Here is an 18,068-nt window from a genome sequence, read left to right as displayed (position 1 = left end):
CCCTTTCCCCTTTCCCCTTTCCCCTTTCCCATTTTAACCTGCATTTCCTATCACATTCATCTTTGTTCCTTGGAGGTTTTTCCTGCTCTTTGTCATCCAAATCCCCTTTTTCCCGGGTCTGGGAGCCCCTTTCCCCCTGCCCCACCCTGCCCTGGGGTGTGTTTGACCTCAGCCATCCCAAATCCCCCGCAGGGCTCCGGGAGCCGCAGGAATTCCCGGCTCGATCAGGTCCTTTCCCGGTGTGTTTATCCTGCTGGGGTATCCAGGGTGATGCAAAGTTGAGGTACTTGACCTCCCCGAATGCCCGCTGACCTGGAGCTAATCTGAGGTGCAGCACAGCAGCGATTTAATGACTTGTTCCACCACACCTCGGCTGGAGGGGGAATTAAAGAGCTGCCGGGGGGCCGGAGCATCCCAGGATCTGTCCCTGCTCCAGGGGGAATCGGTCCTGGAAAGCCTGGGGGTGCCTGTTCTCTTGGTGAATGTGTTGTCCACACCTGCCTTGTGGGATAGAAACCTGCCCTTGTCTGCCAAATCAAAGGGAATTGTTCACAGAAGTGCCAGAAAACCTTAAAAATATAAATAACAATTGAGGTGAAAACCCTCCGTCGAAGTTCCAAAGCATCTGGGTGCAGTTGAGATGCCAACTCATCTGGCATTATTGTTAATAATATAATTATTATTATATTATTGTTAATAATATAATATTATTAACCATTTTTTTGGCCATTATTGTAATAATATAATATTTATTCATTCTCCTCATCATTATAACAACAGCGATATTAATCTCTATTATTTTATAACATCCTTAGTTGCAACTCAAACTGAATTTTGTTTCTATTCTGTTTTTTTTTTTTTCCATAGCAAATACTGACTGATCCCGAGGTGACCTCCCAGGAGGGCAATATAAAAAAGGTAGGACATGGCTCAGTCTTCTGGGAGTTGTTTTATTCTCTGGCTTGGAAATGCACCCAGACACTTTTCCCTCACTTTTGAACCAAGGTGTTGATGGCAATAACATTGTAAAAGTTTTCCAGAGTTTGCTGTTGCTTGTGGTTCTGTTGGCATATTTTTTTTTTCTGTCTTTTTGTGATTCCAGTCATTATGAAAGAGAAAATAATAGCTCGAGGTGTTCCTTGATTCAGCTACAACACAAACAGCTGCCGGGCCAAAGTGAAAAACCTCATTTACCCCTTTTCCAGTAAAAGAAAATGTTAGTCCTTTGTTAAAAGTGCTAAATTTTTGGAGGTCACTTCAGCATGTAAATGTGGCTTATATGAAGTCCAAGGGGAAAGGAATAGGTCTGTGAAAGGATAAAATTCAGCCCGTGTGATGTATTAGTGGTGCCTTTCATCACATCGTGGGGCTCCAACTGTAACAGCGACCAGAGAAAATGTGTTCCACACTCAGCTGCACAAATGTCTCCTCTGCAGCCTCAGAGTGACAGATTTGGGTAGCCAGGCTGCTGTTTGGGTTGGGGTGACCCTCAGCAGCACTAAAATGAGGTTTTGTTCCATGTGGATCTGTTGGTTAAAGCGCCACAAGTCGGGTTTGATTAGAGCCTCCCAAGGGCTGCAGTTTGTGTGTCCTCACTGAAATAAGGAGCTGGTTGTCACTCCTTTTATGTGCAGTTGTCTTATAAAGGATGTTCACATCATGTTTTCATGAGGTTTTGGAGAGTGGGAAATCTCTGAGGTTGGGCCTTGCTGCTCATCCTTCAGGTGATGCTGTTTTTCTGCTCTTAAAACTAAAAGGAATCCCTCACTTCCCTCTGCCAAACAGAGTGAAATGCAATCCCTGCCAGGCTCCAGAGTCAGGCTGGGAAAAGGGATTTAGACACAAGTCCAGTATGGCCTGTTCTATTCTTACCATGTTAAAAAATAAAAAATCAGGTTTTATTTCCCAGGCTCCCAAGAGGAAGCACCCTCTGAGTGTGCTGTGACCTCTCCAGGGACCTGCGAGGCAACAGGGCTGAACTTTTTACCTTGGGCACCTCCATAACTCATGGGGTGTCTGTCCTGCCTCTGTGGGATCCTTTTGTCTGGACAGACGTGGGGACAAGGTGGCAGGTCCTCATTATCCCCACGCACTTCTCACGAGGATGGAGGGAATTCTCCATGGCTCAGCTATTTCTTGTTCAGTCTTTAATTATGATATCACAAACGAACCCTCCATCCCCACCTCCAGGATCTCCGTTATCCCAAAGAGAGCAGGAGTTGTGTGAAACAGGGAAACACGAGGCTGGCACTGTTATATGTTCAATCCATGGGTTTATATTTAAACTTTGTGTTTTTATTTCAAGGGGAGTTGTTACAAAAACCGAAGGTCTTTGAAAAATGCCGTGTCCTTAAATATTTCCCTGTGCAGCAGGTATAAAACTGGACAATTGTGATATTTGACAAGGGGGGAAGGCCTGGCCTTCCACTTGTGTCTTTTAAATGCATTGTAGAAAAGCACTAGTGGGAGTTTATGAGGTGATAAATTTATTGAAGGATGGGCAGTAGGGTTTTACAGCTGGGGTAAAGGAGGTCAGAGCAGTAAGGTAAAGAGTTCAAGTCTAAACTTTATGGCTTGTGAAAAGACTACTGCGAGACAGCTTTTCAGTCAGGAGAAAATGAAAACTAAAGAATGAGAAATCACTCCGGACAATTTTTGTAGGATCTCTCAATTGTTTGGAAGTAGCACTCTTGGCATTTGGCTCCGGTGGCACAAAACCCTCTCGGGAGCAGATTTCCTTTTCCAGCCTCTCTAAATCATTCAGTTGTCATATCCCTGAAGACACAATAGTTGAGATTTGACTTCAATTTATTCCTATTCCTTCAGAGATGAGTTTGGTGGCGAGAAGGTGACTGGAGACAAATGTAACTGGAGTGGGTGGCCTGATTTAAACTGGGAGGGGAGGGAAATCGGAGCTGCAGAGACCATCATTTCTGTGCCTCCTTTGACTGCTGCATCACAGGGTCAGAATTGGGCACTAACAAGGACTAGAAAGAGGAAGAAAAAAAAAAAATCTGGAATGCAGAGAAAAATCTGTAAAACCAGGAAAAAAGCAGGGAAGGGAAGGTGGTGGCAGTGAGAGGTGTATGGAGATGCGCAGGAAGCAACCTCTGCTTAAAACTGACCCCAGAACTATCTCTGCTCTTAAACTCCCAGGAAAAAAAAAAAAAAAAAAAAAAAAAAACCACACTTTTTACATAACTTTAATCAAGTGAAAGGCATGGAAAAGCCTGAAGATGCAGCACAGCAGAGCTGTGTTTTGTAGTAGAATAAAACAGGCTCTTTTTTGGCTCGGAGCACAAAGAATGAGTATTTCTCACCCTATCCAGTATTTTTCAGTTCACAGTTATTTCTGCTGGCACTGTTGTGCTGCTAACATCACAAAGCTGATTTTGTTGTTAGTGGTTGTCTGACAGGAATAATTCAATGTCATATCCAGGATCATTTTCTATATCTGTGCTGCTCCATGGATTGAAATGTGGTGTATGCCTAACGAGCTTTTGTTGCATCACCTTTGCTTGCTGATATTCAGTTTAATTTGGAAAAATACACGAGCTCCTCATCCTGTTTTTTAATTTTAAATCATCAGTGGTGGAAGTAGTGTTAAAACAGGAATGTCACTTATTTTAGTTATTTTAGTGACCTGAATGCAAACACTCAGAGATGAAAATATGAGTAATACCTGTGGGTTTATTGTCCCCTGCTCCCAAATGTCTTTTTTCCCAGCCCATGTCCCTGCACTCTGTTTATTTTGCTTAGAGACCAGCTCAGTGTCCTCTCCCTCTGAATTTTCCAAGCTTCCCCACTGCATTTAATAACTTGAACAAACACCTTGTTGTCATTGTCACCATCCTGTTGTCATTTTGCTTTAACTTTGAGCTGAAAGATTTCCACTTCCTCCAGCAGGAAGCAAGGCCTGTGCCCATTACACACCACCTTCTTTTTTTATTTTTTTTTTTCCCCAAGTAGATGCATTTCTCTCCCCTCCAAGGGTCACTTTGGATGAGGGTTCCAGAATGGTGGGGAAGGATTCTCAGCGTGTGCAGAGCTCCCAGCCAACCTCCCCAGGCTGGGCTGTTTTTCTGACCGTGGTGACAAGGGACCTCAGGGACTTCTCTCTTCAGTAGACTCTCTATTTAGTTTCTGTTTACTTAGAGGGAATAGCCTGAGGGGCTACTGGAGAGAAAACATCTGTGGGAGATAATCTATAGAGTTATCTATCTATCACTCTTGTCGACCCTGTCTCCCCTGAGAGCAAGCTGAGAGACTTGTAATAAAAAGGCATCGCTGAAGAGGCTTTAGGGACAAATAAAGAGACATGTTAAGGGCCAGCTGAAAAAGGATAGAAGACATTATTAAAGCTCAATAGCCGTCTTATCAAAATCCAATAGGATAGGCATTTGGCAAAAGGCTTTAAATTTATTCTTTGACTTTCTGGAGAGCTTGAATTTATCCATTAACAAGAATGTGCTGCACAGGGAGCGGGAGATGCTATCGGCTTCAAAAGGGTTGGATTCAATCTGGTATTGTGCAAAACACAACAAAACCTGAAGACAAAACCAATTTTCCCCCCTCCTCTGGCTGGCCTCATTCCTACATCGCCAAATATTAGAAGCTGTAAATATAATGCTGATGAGGCTGTGGGGTAAAAGCAATTTAAGCAGCGCGATCGTTCCGCGCCCACAAATCACGCGGATTTATTTTTTAAGAATAAAGCGAATTTTAGAAAACTGGGTGTGATAGGAAAATTTGGCCTTTTAATAAAAAACATCAAGCAGCAAACACGAAACCCAGGTACGAGGAAACCTTTCGGCTCCAAAGCAAAAGCAAAAAAACCCCAACGAGTGTTTTGCTGCTGCAGATGTGAAGCGGGACGGGGCCATAAATCTCCCCCGGGTTTATTATTATATCCAAAACGCTACAGGTCACAAGGAACCATCTGATACTTCAGGAGCACATTGTTCGCGCGGGGGATGATTGATTGATAATTATGATAATTTGGGAAATGATTATTTGGGTATTATGGCCGCGGCCCGTCCCGCCGGGTCGCTGTGAAGACATTTTCTATATCATGGGGCCGTCAGGAATGGCCTCTGGCAAGGAGGGATGTGGAGAGGTCTGGCCGGGCTCTCCCGGCGGGATCCGCGCGGCTGATGAATGATGACCCAGAGGAGTAAGAAATCAGACTTCAATAAGCAAGTCAGGAAGGTAGTTAGGGAAGAGCAAGGGAACTGTTCACTGTCTTTTGTGCAGCAATTACCGGGCAGGCTGAACCCCCCCAGCCCCAGGCCTGAGGGGGGCTGGAGGCACATTGTGCACCCTGAGAGAGCAAATTGCAGATTTGAGTCCAGCCTGCTCCGAGCTGCTGCCTTTGCAGTAGGAACTGCAGATTTGAGCCCAGTAGGAATTGCAGATTTGAGCCCGGCCTGCTGTCTTTGCAGTAGGAACTGCAGATTTGAGCCCAGTAGGAATTGCAGATTTGAGTCCAGCCTGCTGCCTTTGCAGCAAGAATTGTAGATTTGAGCCCAGCCTGCTGCCTTTGCAGCAAGAATTGCAGATTTGAGCCCAGTAGGAATTGCAGATTTGAGCCTAACCTGCTGCCTTAGCAGCACAAATTGCAGATTTGAGCCCAGTAGGAATTGCAGATTTGAGCCCGGCCTGCTGCCTTTGCAGCAAGAATTGCAGATTTGAGCCCAGTAGGAATTGCAGATTTGAGCCTGGCCTGCTGTCTTTGCAGCAAGAATTGCAGATTTGAGCCCAGCCTGATGCCGTTGCAGTAGGAATTGCAGCTCTTAGCCCGGCCTGCTCTGAACTCCTGCCTTTGCAGCATGAATTGCACACACATTTCTGCATTTAACAGGGATATATTATCCCCAGCTCGTGGAAGGTGCTCTAAAACTCTCAGGGAAGATTTAATCCCACAAGTTTTGCTTAGTTTTCTTCGCTTTTCTGCGTGTTGAAGAATCACCCCCCGTCTCCAGTTTGGGCACAATCGTTGTTCTGGCTGAGAATTTACACAGAATTTGGGGTTAAAGATGCTCCACAACCCCCATGGGAGGGGGGAACAATCCTAAAGCCCTGTTTCTCCAGGGCTGCTGCTTCACAGTTACTATTTCAGAAAGAGCTTTAATTTGCTTGTTTTATAGGTTGTATCTTTATGAAATAAAGGTATATTTAGCGGCCACAAACAGAGGCAGCTTTGAGTTGATTTTTATAATCTTTTCCTGAATAGACTTGCGTCATTCCAATAAGCCCCGGACAAAAGAGTGGACAGTTGTCTGAGAGTCTTTTTTATAACATTTCTCTCTTTCTATTGTTAGAGAGCTGCTAATAAAAGAACCAGGAGTCCATTAATTCAGTGAATGAACATATAGTAAAGTCAGTTCCCTCTTGAGAACAATAATGTTGCGGTCAGCTTAGGTTTCCATGGAAACTAAGTACTTCTAAGAAGTTTGCATCCTTGATTTTGCTGAAATGAGGCATGTAAAGTAAAAAAAAAAAAAAAAAAAAAAAAAAAAAAGGTGTAAGGCTGGCATGGAAAAGTCGGCAAAGAAAGTGATGGTTAAATTATTTTGCAGGAATAACATTGTATGTTGAATTTCTGTGATACAGCTGTTTGGGCTGGGTGGTTTAGTGAGTGTGGGTATGAGAAATGGCTCCAGGAAGAGATCTCGGGGGCTTTTGAGCCCATAAATCAGGCCAAGTTAAGAGGACTTGCAGTGGTTAAGTTTGCTCTCTCCGTATCTGCAGAAGGCTGAGGCAGCCCCAGGCACACGCACGGCACAAGGTGGAACAGGGGCTGTCCCAGGGCTCCCACAGCTCCAGGCTATGAAGGGGTTAATGCCAAATAATATGGATTTTGGGTACACCTCCCGCAGTTCTAAATAAGATCTTTTTGTGAGTTAAGTTGGTTCTTCTCCTCCTCCCTCTGGAGCTGCGACGTCGAGCTGTTCTCCAGCACTGATTTATAACCTGTGCCTGATTTCCCTGCATTGCTGGGGCTGAGGAGGTGTCCAAAAAGTGCTGCTGAGCTGCTCACACACACGGCTCAGGTGGCACAGGGCTGCAGGGAGCAGCATCCCCTCAGATAAAAGTGTCCCTGAACTCCAGGCAGATTTAGGAGGGGTCACCTTGATGCATCTGAAGCACAGACACGCAGACTTTGGGCTGGGTTTGAGTTAGAAACTGCATTTCTGTGGAGGTGAGAAAGCAGGTGGCTGCTCCCTTGGCAAGATAAATTATTTAGGATCCTTCCCTGTGAGAGTGGAGAGGCACAGGTTTCCAAGAGAAGCTGTTGCTGCTCCTGGAGGTGTCCAAGGCCAGGTTGGATGGGGCTTGGAGCCACCTGGGGCAGTGGAAGGTGTCCCTGCCCATGGCACGGGGCGGCACTGGATGATTTTTAAGGTCCAACCCAAACCATTCCATGGTTCTGTGATCAGGGAGCAAAGGAGACTCATTTAGGCCTTTTGGCTGAGTAATTATTTATGCTAATAACACAGGCAAATTCAAGATTCATAAACTTTTGTACAACTGGGAGTTTCCTAAATAATGTGAAACCCTCACATGCTGGTCTCTGCTCTTTTTGCTTTGGGGTTTGTGGGAACACTCACAAACACACACTTAACAGTTTCAACACAAAATAAGAGTTTAAACACAAATTAAGAGTTTTAACACTTCTGTCCCAATCCTGCTTTTCTCTCCGTGTCCACAAAATTCATTTCAGTGCTCCCCTGTTAAAATCCACATGCACTATCATACACCAAATGCCACCACTCCACATTGGTGTTAATCCATCCACATCCAACATGTTTTTAATTGTTTGCATCAGCAGCCCAGGCTCCTTTTCCCTGCTAACCAAGGCGAGGGGCTGGCATTTCCACCCCGCCAGTGAAACAATATTCTGGATGATTAGGAGGCATTACAGCCCCGGCTCAGTTTGAAAATGCCAGAATGCCCCAGAGATCCCCATGAATCTGCTGCCAGCCGGCCCCTGTCAGAGCTGAAGGCAGCACTGTCTGGAGCCCAAAATCAACTTCAGGAAGGTCATGTGAAAGAAAATCCTCAGTCATCAGGAAGCCCTTGGCCCCGTGGCCTTTCTGACATTTTCTGACAAACCTTAAATCACCAGAGTAGACAAAACATCACAAATTTTGGAATGATAGCCTGTGGGATTTCGGGGCTGTGTGGTAACTTGGAAGGTAACACACACTCACACACTCACAGAGCCCCCTCCCCTCTCTCTGCTCTGCAATCCCTCCTGGGGTGCTGAGCTGAGTGTGCCACGAGGATTTGGCTGGAATCAGGTCCTGGGATCAGGTCTGGGTTCAGAACCACCTCTGGGGTGGGGTGGGAGCTGAGACAGCAGCACAGGAGGGACCTGTCCTGTGCCAGCTCCAGATTTTTGTGTGGAACAGGGAATATTCCTCAGAGTGGGAGGAGGGATCTCTCACTCCCAGGACAGGGGAATCTGGAATTGGGTTTTATTGTGTGATCACAAGCCTTAGAGAAGCCAGGTGGTTCCATGAATGTCACCTGGGATCTCGAGGGGTGTCAATCCCATGGGAAGGAGGATTTGGGTCAGGTAGGAGCCCCTTGGATCTCCCTGGATAAACAGGAAAACCCAGACAGGGCGGGAGGAAAGGGGAGTGTGGGTGAGAGTAACCACCAGAAGTTGGGTCCAGCCCTGATGGTGCTGCTGAAAAAAAAAAAAAGCCAAAATGTAAAGAACTGGGTGCCAGTGAACAATAATTAAATATAAATATACATAACATGACAAAACCAAAAAATGCCTTTTTTTTTTTTTTTTTTTTTTTTTTTTTTTTTTTTTTTTCTTCCATGTTTTGGTCTAGAAATAAATCAAGGTTCTGCAGAGCAGTGAAGGTAGGACTGTTGTCCCACAGGCATTGCAGGACCACATTATATTTTGATGTATTTTGATTTTAGATTTTACCAGATTTCTATAAGATGATAAAATACATGTTCTGGGAAAAAAAAAAAAAAGAAACTACCCAACCAAATTTATTTTTTACAGGATGGTTTGGGGAGAAAAATAAAGAAAAGTATTTGTCAGAAGTCAGCTCCTCTGTGATGTCCAGTGGTGCCTTCCCCCTGGAAATTTCAGCAAAGCTCTGTAAACATGTATATAAATATATATTAAAAATATAGATATAATAATAATAATAGTAACAGCAGGAGGAGTCTAAATTAAGTGCTTAAATCCCTTCTTGGCTAACCCAAGCCATTCAATTTTTTTATTACTTTTTTCCCCTCCTTATTTTAGACTGTAACACAGAAATATAGACCAGAAATACCGAAAGCTGTGGAATAGATTAGAAACTAATTTATAAACTTCAGAGGAAGTTTTCCTCCTCCTTAATGTGACTTTATAAGTAACTGAAATTAAGAAATCCTCTGTCATCTGGAGACATCCCCTCTCCTAATCTCCCGGAGTTAGCTGATTATTTTAGGGATTTGTTGCCATGAATTCTGGCCTTGGGGAGGGGAGGTGAATTTGCTACCCAGCGTTTTTCCAGCTCATTAATAACTGCTGCAGAGATAGTTCTGCACTGCTGCTGTCAGGACATCTCAGCCCCTGCTCGCTGCAGTAATTCCTTCTGTTCCAGCAGAATAAATTGCAGCTCCTAAAGGAACTGCTTCTCTGAGTTTCCACTGGAATTTCAGTCTTAAGCTTCAGCTCGTCTGCCCCAAAATGTTGGTTCTTTCTCACAGAAAGTCTGGGAAAACTCTGGAAATTTGTATCAGTGCTGCTGCCCCAAGGTGGTTTGTAGGACAGTGTTAAATTTTTCTTACTTGAAATATTCAATTTAGAAATGAGTCAAGAGGAATATTCATTTTTTTTTCAATGTTTGCCCTTCCAATTACTTATATTTATATATAAAACCAGGAAAGTCTTGACTTTCATTGTTCATCCCTTCCCTTAATCCCTGGTTCAGTTTTTTTTCCCCTCTTTCTGTAGTGCTGCCCAGAAATAAGCTGGACTTTTCTCCTGGTTATCTTGGCAAAGCCAAGCAGTCTCTTGCTCAGCTCCTGCTGCCATGAAATGGAGATTAATCACTTTCCTTGTCACGGGAATCTTAAAAAAGGTGAATCCTGGAAAACTTCTGTGCTGGGGCTGGGCTTGCCATGTAAATTCATCCACAGAAAAACATCCTCAGCTGGACACTCAGCCCTGGCTGGGCTTGGGGTGCCCCTTGCACTGATTTAATTCTTTTTTTTTCTGTTTGGGTGTCTCTTTTCCCCCCTAAATTCCTGTTGGGAGCAGAGGAATCCTGGAGGGTTATTTTCCTGGTTTCCTGCAATGCCAAGCAGGAAGGATGTCCAATTTTTCCTAAAGGAGGTTGTGCTGTCCCTGAGTAAGATCTTTCCTCCCAGGCTTTGTGTCTGCTGATGACTCGAGCATGTCTTCCATGAGCTCCAGCAGCAATTTATTCCTGGCAGTTTGGATTTGCCAGTCCTTTTGCCAGTAAAAACTTGGGGTTGGAATCGTGTCCCGCCCTCCATTCCAGGTCTGCTGCTCACCATATGCTCCTTCTCTCCTTGCTCTGATGGCCTTTCCTGCAGAGCCCAGAGCATCCCCTGCTAAAAACGGGTACAGACTGAGAAGGAAACGTGGGATTTAAATCACGCTCGTTTTTCCAAGGCATTGCTGTATCAGAGATGTTCAACCATCCAGCAAATCCCATCCTGATCCAGGAGCTGGGTTGGCTTTAGGCAAAACACTTCATGTCCAGCTGCTGTTCACACAGCCCAATGATCCATTTTGCTATTTAAAGTATTTAATTCCAAGAAAAAAAAAAAAAGAGTCATAATGGTCAGTCGTGGACATTTTAATTATTATTATTCTGATAGCACGATTTTCTCAGAGTGATGAAGTCAGAAAAATGAGATTTATTATTTAGTCCTGGTGTATGTCCACATTACTGCTGGGCCCAGAGCAAGGCTTTAGAATATTTGTGTTCTGGTGACTTCAAAGTGTCACAGAGCAAAACAGCCACGAAAGCAGAATATTCTGAGATGATTTCAAATGGTCCTTTTTGCTCCATGATAGGAAGGTTGGCACACGAGCAGCTGATGGAAGTCAGGGTTTGCAGCCGTGTTTGGTTTGGAAACTCGCTCTGAAGTTTGGATGCATCTCTGAAATCCATCAGAACCCCTTTGGTCTGAAAAACATCCATGAAAACCTTGCACATGACTATTTTTTTTCTTTCATAGATTTCTTCTAATTCCTCAAACTAACTGGGCTGGAAATACCCAAGGAATAGATTTTCTTGTTGCGTTTTCTCTGCTCTGTTTGTAATGCCAGGGGAAGCCTGGAAGTGTTGGAAGTTTATGCACATAAATGATGAGAAAAGAAACTAATGGAGTTCTGCTTTTTCTCTGAAAGTTCAGAAATCCTTTAGAGTTGGACAAGGATTTGCTTCTTGCAGAGGAGTAGAATTCAAGAAAAATTCAAGAAAAAGGATTTTTTTTTTAATATATCTACATGGATTGAGTCGCCACAAATTGATTGGCATAATGAGCAGCTTTCAGGCTTTAAAGATAGAGAGGGGATTTTCCAGCTACATTTTCCAGCTACATTTCCCAGCTCTGTGGTTAAATTAATATTTAGTGTCAGCCAGAAAACCTGCTGGACTCTCTTTGGGAAGGACAGAAACTCTGCTGATCTGACTCACCTCCTGTATCCCTGCTCTTCCCTCAGTCTTGTGCTTCTCGTGCTCTTTTTTCTGTGATGCCAAAAGATGTCAAACTCTGATTTATAAATAACCAAACCTCTCTGTATTTGCACAGCCAGGATTTACCTTTGTAGTACCCAATTTCCTCCCCTCAGGTTGTTTTCAGTACCAGCAAACAGCTCACCTGTGCTTTCTGTGCTTGCACAGGGATCCCCCCTTTCCTGCCAACACAGCACGTCAAATACTCGTTTGATTTGTCTTTAAATATCAATGAATAACCACTTCCTTTAAAAAAAATAAAGAGAGAAAGAGAGAAAGAAAGAAAGAAAGCGAGAAAGAAAGCGAGAAAGCAAGAAAGCAAGAAAGCAAGAAAGCAAGAAAGCAAGAAAGAAAGAAAGAAAGAAGCTGTTGGACATCTCAGTTCACAGGTCTGCTGCTGTAAAACTGCACAGCCAGCGTGGTGGCAGAGGGAAACCCTCTTTCAGAGGCACAGAAATCCTGTAAATAAATGAATTTCATCTGATTTTGTGCTTGTATGGGAAGATTCCTCTAAGATCAGCAGATGCCGTGGTGTAAAAGCAGCAGCAGAAATTCCCATTCTGCATTAAGGGCAGCTCAGACACCTCAGAACGGGACCAGGGGAAGGAAGGTTTGGGTTGGACCCTGAGAAAAACGAGCCCCTGGAATAGCCGAGCACCATTCCGTACGAGCTGGGGGCACTGAGAGCTTTTCTTCTCGTTTTTAGGCTCTTTTTGCCTTCCCTTCAGTGGTGCCTGGGAGGTGTCGTGCTTTTTGTGTTTGGTTTTTCCTTATCAGCCAAAGGTTTCTCTCTGTTTTCAAGTGGGTTTGGTGCTCAGGAGAGTTGGCAGGTGGAGAGCAAGGGGAACTGAGGGGATGGAAGTGCTGAAGTCCCGCGGAGCTGAGTTATCCAGCATGGAAACCTGTTCATCCAGATTCTAAAGTGTGTGGTTGTACACACCTGGATAACAGGAAAACAGAGGAAAAGGAAGGAAAAGGAGGAAGAGAAGGAGAAAGACAGAAAGAGAGGAGAGAAAGAAAGGGAAAGAGGGAAAGAGAAAAAGTGGGAAAGAGAAAGAGAGAAAGAGAGAAAGAGAGAAAGAAAGAGAGAAAGAGAGAAAGAAAGAAAGAAAGAAAGAAAGAAAGAAAGAAAGAAAGAAAGAAAGAAAGAAAGAAAGAAAGAGAAAAGAGAGATGAGAGAGAGAAAGAGAAAAAGAGAGAGAAAGAAAGAGAGAAAGAAAGAGAAAGAGAGAAAGAGAGAAAGAGAGAAAGAGAGAAAGAGAGAAAGAGAGAAAGAGAGAAAGAGAGAAAGAGAGGAAGGAAGGAAGGAAGGAAGGAAGGAAGGAAGGAAGGAAGGAAGGAAGGAAGGAAGGAAGGAAGGAAGGAAGGAAGGAAGGAAGGAAGGAAGGAAGGAAGGAAGGGAAAGAGAGAAAGAAAGAGAAAGAAAGAGAAAGAAAGAGAGAGAGTTGAGAGAAAGAGAGAAAGAAAGAGAAAGAGAGAAAGAAAGAGAAAGGAAGAAAGAAAGGAAGAAAGAAAGGAAGAAAGAAAGGAAGAAAGAAAGGAAGAAAGAAAGGAAGAAAGGAAGAAAGGAAGAAAGGAAGAAAGGAAGAAAGGAAGAAAGGAAGAAAGGAAGAAAGAAAGAAAGAAAGAAAGAAAGAAAGAAAGAAAGAGAAAAAAAAAAGTAGGAGTTCTAATAGTTGCAGCTGTAAACCAGAGTTCTGAATTAATATATTAAGTTAAAAAACAAGGATGATAGAATATGGAATAACAGCTGCAAGTGAATGCTGGAATGCTCTCAGCGCTTTTATAAAGAAGATTTAAGGTGTCGAAGCATTTTTCCGTTCCAACATGGCAGTTCTTTGTCCTTGTGGCTGACATTGCTGAGTTTCTATGTATCGTTGCACTGGGTGGAAACATCCTTTAACTGCCAGACAGCACTTACCGATAAGCCACCAATTAATAATGTTGATTTGAAAAGCCCGAGAATAGGTGAGAAAGCAAAGTCCTTTGGTAAGTCATATTTGCACAGTATTAAGAGTCCCCTTTTACCTGGCCCAGCAAACACGGCGTGGGGAGCTCCGAGCCATTGAAAAGCTGAGAGACTCTGATGATATGTGCAACTGATAATTGCCACTCCTCGCTGCTCAGCTCCCACTTATCGTGCCTTTTGAACATACATACCTTTGCAGCTCCCGGCAGATGTGGTTCTCTTGCCTAAATACCCAAAGGGGGGATAGTTTTTTTTTTTTTTTTTTGGTTGTTTTTTCCTGTTACATCGACCCGTTTTATCAAAATGTCGGGGAGGAATCAGCATTTCCTTCAAAGCTGGTGGCCCTCGGGTTGAATGGAGGCTTTGCGTTGGGTCTGGGTGTGCAAACATCCCCTCTCTGTTTGCTCAGCTGATGCCACAGTCGTCCCTCAGCACCGGCAGGGCAAGGCCAGCGCCGGTTCTGATGGAACAAAAAGTGATTAAACGCGGTGGCAAAGGCAAAATCAACTCACTCGGAGAATCACAGATGAATCCACACAGCCACCTGTGGGCTTTGGTGGAGGTAGAATTCATCTCAGGGTGCACACAGAGCCAAGGGTTCCAGGCTCTCAAATCATAAAATCCCCTAAACTCTCATTTATCATAAAAACAAACTGCAGAAAAGTCAAAAACCTTATTCAGCAGGCAAGTGGGACACGGGAGGTGTGAGGTGGGGACACATCTCGAGCAGGGCAGTTGTCGGCACGGAAAGCGCTCCATCATCTCTATCTTTGTATGTTCCTGTGCTCTTAAAAAGGCATAGAAATGGAATTAATTAGAAGTAGATGAAGCCATTTGATTAAAGGGCTTATTTGTTGCCCGGCCGTATGTGGAGGTATAGAAATGCAATTAGTTAGAGAGTGCCATTAGCAGTGTCAGGGACCAGAAGTAATAGAGCTTAACCCTCCCGGGAGGCTGCTGGGATCCCGTTCTGCAGGGCCGGGGTTACACCACAACAACTGTTTTTCCCTCTTAACTCTTTCCGTGGAGAGCTTCCCAGCAAGAGCCAGCCTGTTCAAACACACACAGAGCCGGCTCTGCCCTCCCTGCAATCAGCAGCCGGCAAAAAAACGAGAAGTTTGACAAAGCCTGGCTTTTAAAATATGCAAAATACATCAATTTGTCAGCTTTCAGAAATCCCTTGAGAGCATGGCTGGGAGTGTGTGATCCTGCTGGAGCATCTGTTCGTGTGGCAGTGACCAGCAGGGTTTTTGGGGTGAGGGTGGTGATAAAATACAGGGGATTGAACAGGAGCTTTTCCCAAGAGACGCATTCGGGAGCTGCTGCAGTTTCACTTTGTCAGGGGCTGCCTCAGTTCGCCTCGATGGCACCAGAATTTATCTGCCTGCTGGTCAGAGCTTTGGGCACCTCTGGGATCTCTTTCAATTGAGTTTTGTGTGGTTTTGCTGCTGTTACTCCTGGAGATCTGCTGGGTGTGAGGAGGGAAGTGTTGGCTGAGTCTTGACTTTTGAGGTTTCAGTCTTCCTGCCCAGCACTTTTTCTGCTCTTTCATAGAAAGGGCATTGACTGAAGTGCTGGAGTGGGAGTGCTCAACCCACTGCCAGCTCAGCAACTTGTCCACAGCCCTGGTACCCAAACACTCCCTGGGGAGAAACATCCATGTATGGGATGCCCTTGGGTGAGAAAATGCTCCTCAGCATCAGCCAAGGTTGGGGCCAAGCCACTCTAAACCACCCTAAATGTGCCGTGATGTATCTGTCCTTTCCCTTGAGAAAGTGCCGCTCTCCAGATGAAAAGAAATGCACTTCATATTTCAGCTGATAATGAGAAGTTAATAAAATCGGGATTTTGTGCAATGCAGGACCTCTGACATCTTAATCTTTATTAAAGAGACTTAAACTACCAGGAACTGCTGGTGCTGACTGGCACAGCCAGACTCGAGAAACACCAGGAGAGACTGGTCAAATGAACTGTTAAACAACTCTTCCTAATCCATCAGGAAGAAACAATAAGTGCTGGAAACATCTATTTACCATGCATCAATCACGCTTACCTAAGCAATTTCTAAGTAATTATACTTCTGTTATATAGTTCCTGAGATGACTGGTCTGAATGAGACATTGGCTTTATTAAAACAAAACAAAAATCACTTTACTTGACATATCAAATGTTGTTTCACATTCTGTCACAGTAGTAATTTTTCTGGACATGATTTCTGCTAATTGTTGTGTTAAAATCCTATCTGGAATTCAGAGAGCTGCTTTTCCATTTCAAGAACTCAACAAAACGGAAGGTTTAAAAAATTTTAAGTGGTAGAGATTTTGTCTGTTGGGTTTTGCAAAGTCAGTAAAAAAAGGTGTTGGGACCAGCTTGGTGAGATGTGACCCATGGGAAGGGAATACTGAGGACTGGCAGAATAAAACTGATCTTTGCTGCAGTGAAAGCTGAGTGCCTTTTTTCCTTATTTATTAATATTTCTGCCTGTTTTTATCCAAAGCCATCCCTGCAGGAGCAGGCAGAGACAGGAGGCTCTGGTGGTCTCCAGGACACACCGAGCTGTGAACAACCATCTCCTTCCTATTCTGAAGATTTTGCTTATATTTTCCCTGACCAATAGAACATTGCAGGCTAATGGATCAATTAATGGAGGGCAGTTTGTCTCTACGTTTTACACAGGCCATGCAAATGCAGCGCCTCGTGTCTTGTTGACCTTTGATGTTTGAACATCACGGAGTTATAAAAAACAGATATAAATATATGTGTGTTTTACAGACCCATCATTGTGTGGGGCTTTGAAATGTCGTTTTCTAATCCACTCAGAGGAAGGGGAGGGATGGAGTCTTTGTCAGTATCCAAGCAATTAGGATAATTAAAAAAGAAAGCTTATTGGGTAAACATGCTCTTAGATTGTGACCTCTTAATTAATGGACTACAGGGAGAAATTACAGCGGTGGCAAGATAATTAACACATGCATTTAAAAAGAACTGTTAGACAAGGGTATTATAGGATAGTAAGACACAGATTTGAATCACCGAAGGACTCTGGAGGTGAACAAACACGGTGGAACGAGACAAGATTTGCATGTGTGAGTGCCCCAGCACACAAGAGGGACAGATTAGGATAACTTTGTTATCACACCCAGGCGGCTCCTTTAGTGCCACATTCCCCCAGCCGAGGGCTTTGAGTCCAGGCTGGGTTTTGTGGAGTCTCCCAGGAGCAGAATTCCACCACGGGATGTGTTGCCATTGCTGATAATTCTGAATTTTGCCACGGGAGTGTTGGAAACTTTGCTGCCCTTGACAGGGATGTTGACACCCATCAGGGAGCTGTTTGCCTGTTTTGGGGCGCCCTGCACCTGCACTCCTGGTTTTGTGGCTCTCACTGATCCTCACAGCTCCAGTCAGTATTTTGGAAACTGGATCAGTCATTAACAAATTTTAAAAAAATAAATTTAGGAACCAGATAGTTTCCCTTCTCAGAGCAGAGTTTGGGTCGTGTGTGTTGTTGGGTTACAAAGTCAATCATCACCCCCAGCGTGGAGAGAGCTCCAAACAAGCCAGAATACCCAAAACAGACATTTTTTGGTGGATTTGCAACTTTCTGTCACCAGAACTGTCTCATCCTTGGCAGGTACAAAGCAGAGCAGGTTGTGAGAGGGAGTTCTCAGACTCTGGCTTGGTACATGAGCCCCCAAACCAGTGTGAGCACTGAGATGAGTGATGGTTATCAGTAATGTCATCAATAATTCACCAAAGTAGAGTTTTGGTGCCTGGCAGGTGAGGGGCTGAGCAGAGAGCAGTGTCCAGGCATCTTCACCCCCAGCACCACCTTTGGGGTTTTCTTTTTTCCATTTTTGAAAGAGAAGCACACAACTGAAGCTCTGTGATGCCCAGACCCACCTCTGCAATAGGATTTTTATCTCTGCAGAGTGTTCCTGGGCTGGCTGTCAGGATTTCCCTGCCCAGTGCAGGGAAGCAAAGCTCAGACCATCAGAGTCTCTGCTGGAGCATCGTGGGTTGCTCAGTGTCTTAGGAAGAACAGAAACACCAAACAGGGATGTCCATCCTCATGGAATTGCCCGTGGATCTGGTTCTGGGAGGAACTTTGGATGGGCTATGGAGGTGCTTTGTCTAGGTAGAAATGATCTCAGGGTGTACACAGAGCCAGGGTTCTGGGCTCTCTAATCACAAAATCCCCTAAACTCTCATTTATCAAAAAAAACAAACTGCAGAAAAGTCAAAACCCAAAATGATTTGTGTTTAAGGGCTCAAACCTCTCACTCTGAACGTGCACACGAGCCAAAGCTGGATGATTAGGTACAGTTTGAGGAACTGTGTGATTTGCATAAGTCCCCACTCCCCACAGC

The 18,068-nt window shown here is 44.3% G+C and overlaps 1 protein-coding gene across 1 annotated transcript in view; it reads left to right on the top strand.

Moving 5' to 3' along the window:
- The window catches only part of PRDM16 (PR/SET domain 16), a 302,027-nt gene that overhangs the window by 156,115 nt on the left and 127,844 nt on the right, over positions 1–18,068 (top strand). The window contains exon 3 of the mRNA XM_083876951.1: positions 868–918. Coding sequence (XP_083733077.1) covers positions 868–918 — 51 coding nt within the window. The remainder of the gene's footprint in view (positions 1–867; positions 919–18,068) is intronic.

The sequence above is a fragment of the Zosterops lateralis genome (assembly GCF_965231275.1).
Source record: "Zosterops lateralis genome assembly, chromosome: 22".
NCBI classification, from domain to species: Eukaryota; Metazoa; Chordata; class Aves; order Passeriformes; family Zosteropidae; genus Zosterops; species Zosterops lateralis.
The sequence above is the reverse complement of the archived record's forward strand: the minus strand, read 5'-3'. Positions and strand labels throughout refer to the sequence as shown.